The 6,603-nt window shown below is 50.6% G+C and overlaps 1 protein-coding gene across 2 annotated transcripts in view; it reads right to left on the reverse strand.

Moving 5' to 3' along the window:
- Positions 1-339: 339 nt before the first annotated feature.
- EIF6 (eukaryotic translation initiation factor 6) overlaps positions 340-6,603 on the reverse strand; it is a 6,506-nt gene continuing 242 nt past the window's right edge. For both annotated transcript variants that reach the window (XM_024743175.1, XM_024743176.1), the window contains exons 2-7: positions 6,385-6,503; positions 6,148-6,233; positions 4,233-4,408; positions 3,519-3,695; positions 3,150-3,331; positions 340-623 (exon numbers count right to left, since the gene is read on the reverse strand). In XM_024743175.1, the coding sequence (XP_024598943.1) occupies positions 614-623; positions 3,150-3,331; positions 3,519-3,695; positions 4,233-4,408; positions 6,148-6,233; positions 6,385-6,491 (738 nt within the window). In that variant the 5' untranslated portion in view covers positions 6,492-6,503 and the 3' untranslated portion in view covers positions 340-613. The remainder of the gene's footprint in view (positions 624-3,149; positions 3,332-3,518; positions 3,696-4,232; positions 4,409-6,147; positions 6,234-6,384; positions 6,504-6,603) is intronic.

Genomic DNA, 6,603 nt, shown 5'->3' on the forward strand with positions numbered 1-6,603 from the left:
AGCAAACCTCCATCCACCCTGGGTGAAAGAGGACAAGACTGCCCTGTAGCCAGGTGCCCCAGAGCCCTTCAGGATCCTCACACTGGCCTAGGAGAGAGTTGAAACAGACTCATCTTTGAAGCCAAAAGTATGAGGCTGAAGTTGTGTGGGAAATGGGAGAAGTACAGTGGAGAGTGCCGCTTCCTCTTGTCCTGGGATGAAACCGCCTATCTGGTGATGGGGGGAGAGGAGTGGGAGACTGTAGAACTAAGGGGTGTGTGTGCATCCTACCCCACCTCCCCCCGGAACAATGGTGGGGGGCTGAGTGCAGGCTGAGGTCCCCAAATAACACATTCAGAATGGCCGGAAGAAGCTGCCCTTTAATGGGTTGGCACAGACAACAGAGCTCTCAGCCAGAAGCCATAGGACCTGCCGGCCAGCATGATGTGGCAGATTTTTGCAGTAACTATAGATTCAGGAGATGGGCACAGGTGAAGAAGGGCTGGGCGTCCAGCCACTGAGTCCAGGTGAGCTCTCTGCCACGGCCCTGCCAGCATCCAGGACAGACTGGGTGGGGCGTGGAGACGGAGCCAAAGTCCAGAGCCAGGAGCCCATGAAGAGTATGGAAGGTGACTCAGGTGAGGCTGGAGAGAGAAGGAGCATTGTCAGTAGGTGCTCCACAGAGCACAGCTCACCCTCCATCCTCAAGGTGCTTGCCTCCACCCTTACCCCAGGACCTCTGTTCCAGCTCAGCCCCGAAGAGCCACACACAGAGGCCCTTCCAGATTCCACTGCTCCCACAAGTCACAAATCCAGTCTAGCACTCTCAGTGCTTACAAACTAAAAGTAACTCCTCCACTCGGGTGGGTGAACTCAATAACTTATTCAAATCGTTATTGATCATAAATCAGAGCCTCACAGGTCAAGCCCAACAGACATTAGACAAGGGAACAAGGTGGCTCAGAGAGGGTAAGGGACACGTCCAGGCCCCAAATCCTCTAGTGGCAGGGCTGCGGCCAGAACATTCTTCCTGGAGGTGATAGTCACGTGCACGATTATAAACATGAAGTATGTATTTCTTTTTTACGGCTGCCCCTCACGGCTTGTGGGATCTTAGCTCCCCGAACAGGGACTGAACACAGGCCCTTGGCAGTGAAAGCACCAAGTCCTAACCACCGGACCACCAGGGAAATTCCCTTAAGTACATATTTCTTGTGTGTTTTTCTTTTGTTATCTGAAGTTTTTATTTCTCTTTAAAGTACTAAAAAAGTTGGATTCTATCTTAGTTTTCCTAGGATGGCTTTTCCTCATACAATCTTAAGTAGAAGAAATGAAAGAACTTTGGGGAAGTTGAAGTACGTATTTCTAATCCCCGACCTGACACCTTCCTTGTGAGGTCTCATGGGCACCTCAAACTCAACAGGTTCAAAACCAAAGGAAGCTGATGAGTTTTGTCTCTTCTTTTCCAACACCCATGTCTTTATCTTAACTGCAATGCTGACCAGGGCTGCTGACTGCAGGCAGTTCTGCCTGGCAGTTTCTGAAGTTTCACCATTAAATACAACATTTGCTGTAGTTTAGTAGGTAACAATTATCAGGTTACAGAAATTTCTTTCTGTTCTTAGGTTGCTAAGAAGTTTTTTTCATTTTGTTCTTTAATTAAATGGTTAATTGTGGAAGTACTGTTTTCTTTATGAGGTTCAATGTTCCAAAAGGGGAGGAAGGGTATATTCTATTCATCACCCCATCACTACTGTCTGGCACATAGTAGGTGTTCCAAAAAAAGTTGTTGAACAAATAACAAAACCACTGGTACCACTTTCCTATTCAGACCCTTTCAACTGCTCTCCAGTACTGACAGCAGAGTTTGTCAGTGTGGTCTCCAAACTGCCCTCATCAGAATCACCTAGGAAAGATTATTAAAACAACCACACATGGTTGGGTCTCACGCCAAACTGAGGGAATCAGTATCTGAGGGGTGATGGCAAATGCTTTGGTTAACAAGTATCCAAACATAAACCAAAGGTCAAAACACCTACAGTCAAAACTTCTTGACATGGGCATTCAGAGTCCTCAACACTGGGAATAAAACCTTTCCCCTTCACACCTTTCACACTTCCCCATCCCTGGTTCTGTCTGAAGTGCTTCCCTACCCTATCTTCGCATTTTCAATTACCTACTCATTTCCCTGAAGCCCAGACTAAAATGATCTGTCCTCCCCAAAACCTTCCTGGATTCCAGAAAGTGTATCACAGGAGCTTCCAAAACCACAAAAGGCACCTTTTACTTCTTCTTTGAAGGTCGCTAACTTATACATGGCCACTACATCTTCTCTCCCCTGCTACAATCTAAGTCCCTCTCAGAGGCAGGATGTAGCACTAAGCTGCCGAACTATCCCACATGGGGTCTTGTCCATAGGGTTCAATGAACATCAAGCAATTGAACGAATGAAGGAGGGAAAATGAAGGGAAATTCTGCCCCTGCTAAGTCGGGAGTCTGCTACTGGACACTTGCTCTACTTTGGGGTTTCTATCCTCATAAAGACTCCTGTGCTAGCCGGGTATGGCATGCCTTGAGAAGGATCCTAAATGGGGGTGGTGGGGGAGGCACTAAATATCCAGCACCTGCTGCTCTTCCAAAGGAAGAGATTCTAGAGCCTAACACCCCAGAACCTTCCAGGGTTAGGGCCCAAGAACCCACTCTTGTGGGGTAGGGCCCAAGAACCCACTCTTGTTTTAAACCCACAAAGTCCAGATGACGGTGATTCTGATGCATTCCCCACACCCCCGAGTCCCTTAGGCACCTGGGTCTCCTCAGTTCCTAAAAGCAGCCTTCCCTCCTTCCTTCAATTAAAAAGCTCTTTCCTGTCTCAGGCTACTGGCTGGGGACACTGACACACAGGCAAATACAAACTGCAAAAGAATGTGGTCAGTGATAAAATAAAAGACAGACTACAGAAGGGATATACTGAGCCAGCGTCTTCAAAGACGGCAGTGGGCAGGTCCTCAGGAAATGCTTGTGGACTGTGCCCTGTGCTTGCTCAGCAGCGTGCAGATGTGGCCTCACACGCAAGGAGAACCTACCAGTATGAATACAGTGTGGCTCCCATTACAGGTGGCATCTCCCTCCTCTCCCCTCCCCTCCCCTCCAAAGAAGAGAGGCCCAGATACCTGTCAATGAGGGAATCCCGCATGCTGGTAGCAATGGTGCTAGGCTGGGCTTCATTCAGCTTGAAAACACTCTCCACCACTGACAGCTCTGTGCTGGTCGTGTCCAGGCCACAGAAGGCACACCAGTCGTTCACTACCATCCCAGCGGCGACCACCTCGCTGCCTCGGTTCACAGTGCCCGCCTGCCAAGGGACGGCTCAGTGTGGATCATGGCAACAACAGCCAAAGTCATGAGGACTCTCCCCAAACCCTTCTCCCTGACCCTCAGCCCAAACCCAAACTGTGACAGGTAATAATCTAGATTCCCGAATACTGGGCAAAGGGATCTGCTCCAGCAGGAGACAGAGCTCAGAGAATAAGACTGCTTACCACAAGGGGGACCTGAAGGAGAGAGGACAGCTCATCCTGGTCTTCAATTGAAGTCTTGGGATGCACCAGCCCTCCCTGATTGCTGAAGACACAGTAGCTTCCTACCAGCACCTGGTCAGCTATTGTCTGTCTGAAGACTTCCACCTTTAGCACATCAGCCAGGATTTCTTCTGTTTCCTGTCAGCCAAAGGTACTGTGCTCAGCGCCCAGAACAAGCAGATCAAAGAACCCAGGGCCTCCACACCCAGACCCACCCAGGGCATGACTCCCTAAGCTCATTCCTCTGCTATGTAGCTGCATATGGAAGCTTCACCCAGAAAAAGGAGGGAATACAGCTTGGAGCAGTCTAGACCAGCTATGGAGCCCCTAATATCCATGCATGCCCTGAAGAGCCAGAGGCTGGTCTCCACATTACCCTCCTTTCCTCTAACCCAGAGGCAAGAGTTCACCTGTCAATCTTCTCTCCTAGCCCTGACTTCAAGACCAGATGGGTCAATCTCCCTGATTCTGAAGGACTAATACACTCCCTAGCTTCTTTCTGACACTGATCACACCATGGAAGGCCTCTGTTCACTATTCCAACCAATGTCTGAACTGCAGGAGCCCAGGTATAAAGAGAAACCACAAGAGATACCCCTAATTCCTGTCTGATGGGCAAGAATGGTGGCTAACCGCTGACTCGGCTAATATCCTGTGACTCCTGGGCCGCCTCACCCTGTCCAGGTCTGGGTGGACTAAGGCCACGTAGTCATTGCAGGTGGTGACATTGCCCAGGGCCGAGAGCCGCTCCTCCACCCGCCGGATCTGCACTGAGTCTGGGAGGCAGTTGCGAATGTGTTGCAGCTCCTGGTCGGTGGCGTTGCTGGGCACCAGGAGACCATGCCTGTTCCCTGGGGAGACCCAAATTAGGGAAGGTGGGACAAGGATGGACCATGAATACACAAGATGCCTGCTGAGCCCTGGGGGCTGGGGATACAATCCAGCCCAATTAGCTTCCCCAGCAAAGCTTTAGACCCAGACCCCAGTCCTCCAAACCACTGATCCATACAACACCCGGGGAACCAGGAGTCCCACTGGGCAGGCCAGAGATGGCCTAGGAGTTTGTCCCAACACATCCTGCCCAATTCGCCATCATCAGCCAGGAGGAACCAGGACTAACAGGAAGCGCTCTTGGGCATTAGTTGTATTTTAAGAAACTGAAGTAATACTCCACACCTACCAGAATGGCTAAATTTTTTAAAAGAATGTCAATACCAAGTGTTGGCAAAGATATATGGAGCAACCAATAGGAGTATAAACTGGGCAACCACTTCAGATAATTATGTGGCATCATCTACTACATTGAATACCCAGCCATTTCTCTCCTAGGTATTATATATCCAATAGAAATACATACATTTGTTCACTAAGAAACACAGCAGCAATACTCATAACAGACCAAACTGAAAACTACCCAAATACCCACTATCAAGAGAATGAATGAATACACCGTGGTACACCTACACGAAACACAGTACACGGCAACATGAATGAACCACAATTATCTTGTGACAACAATGACTAAACCTCTGCCTAACTCTGCAAGGTCACAACTCTGAACTTCTCAACTATAAGTTTCTCCCATCATAAAAAAAAACCCACCAAAGGTCAGGTTAAGATCTCCCTTGTTACATAAGAACTAGCTTCAAGTCCAAAGGTCAAGGTTAGGGATACGAATGTTCTGCCTGAATAAGAAAATACTCGAGTCCAAGATCATCAGGCTTATGATTAAAAATACAGGAACAAACTCCTATTTGAGCAAAACTAGAAAGAAGGGGAGGCAGTAAAGGCTGACAGATCCAGCTCAGAGAAAGGACAAATGGCCGGAGTCAACCGTGCTGAGACATAGGGGTACATGGTAAAGGGAACTGAAGATTGAAATGGGTAACTGAACAGTACGCCCCAGAATCTTAGCTTGTCATTATTATTTTTTTTTTTTTTGCGGTACACAGGCCTCTCACTGTTGTGGCCTCTCCCGTTGCGGAGCACAGGCTCTGGACGCACAGGCTCAGCGGCCATGGCTCACGGGCCCAGCCGCTCCGCGGCATGTGGGATCTTCCCGGGCCGGGGTATGAACCCGTGTCCCCTGCATCGGCAGGCGGACTCTCAACCACTGCACCACCAGGGAAGCCCAGCTTGTCATTTTTTAGAGGCAGAAACAGACGCTCAGAAAGTGGAAGCAATTTGCCCAGAGTCAGTGGCCGGGGAGAGATGACAATCCAATCTTCCCTCACACCAGGTGTGGAACTGGGCGAGTCACTTGGGTTCTTTGAGTCTCAGCTTCCTCATCAGTCAAATTAGGCCAATAATTCCGACCTCCCAGGGTCTTCGTGAACATGGACTGAAACAAGGGTAAAAGTGAAAGCCCTTAATGTTATTTGTGATTACAATGATCCAGAAGCCTTTGCCAGAGGTTGTCCCTGATCTGCTGACACTTAGGGTCCAGCACAGGCCTGAGAGATTCTGTAGTCCCTGGAAATAATGGATGAAAGCCTAGGAACCCCTGGGTCACCCGGGGTCCCTTCTAGGGGTACAAGTAAAGGCGCTGGGAGGCTCCATTTCCTCCCTCGGCGACTTCCAGCTAGCTTACCCACACACATGCGCCCGATGATGCGGCAGCCGGCGATGGAGGCGTGCACCACAGGGATGGTATCAGCAAGCTCACCCTCGAACACACTGTAGGGACAAGGACTCGGTGGTCACGGGGCTGGGGGGCCTGAACCCTCCCTCTGCCCGAGCCCTCCCTCTGCCCGAGCCCCAGACTCCCAAGTACCCCTCCCAGCCACCCACCCACACACTGCCCACGGGCCCCGGGCTCCCGCCGCACCTGTAGAACTTCTCCGGCCCTCCGATGGCCACCAGGCAGTAAGTGTTGGTAAGTTTAGCAAAGCAGCCGATCTCACAGTTGTTCTCGAACGACGCTCGGACCGCCATGAGGCCTAGGGGCTGCGGGACAGGGAGCTCAGGGCCGGCGGATCCTCTCCCGGGACAGGGTGCTCCGGATTCGACCCTGGGTCCGGGTCCGGGTCCCGCGGCCTCCGCGCCT

This window comes from Neophocaena asiaeorientalis, unplaced genomic scaffold (genome assembly GCF_003031525.2).
Source record: "Neophocaena asiaeorientalis asiaeorientalis breed wild unplaced genomic scaffold, Neophocaena_asiaeorientalis_V1.1 scaffold82, whole genome shotgun sequence".
In the NCBI taxonomy this organism is placed as follows: Eukaryota; Metazoa; Chordata; class Mammalia; order Artiodactyla; family Phocoenidae; genus Neophocaena; species Neophocaena asiaeorientalis.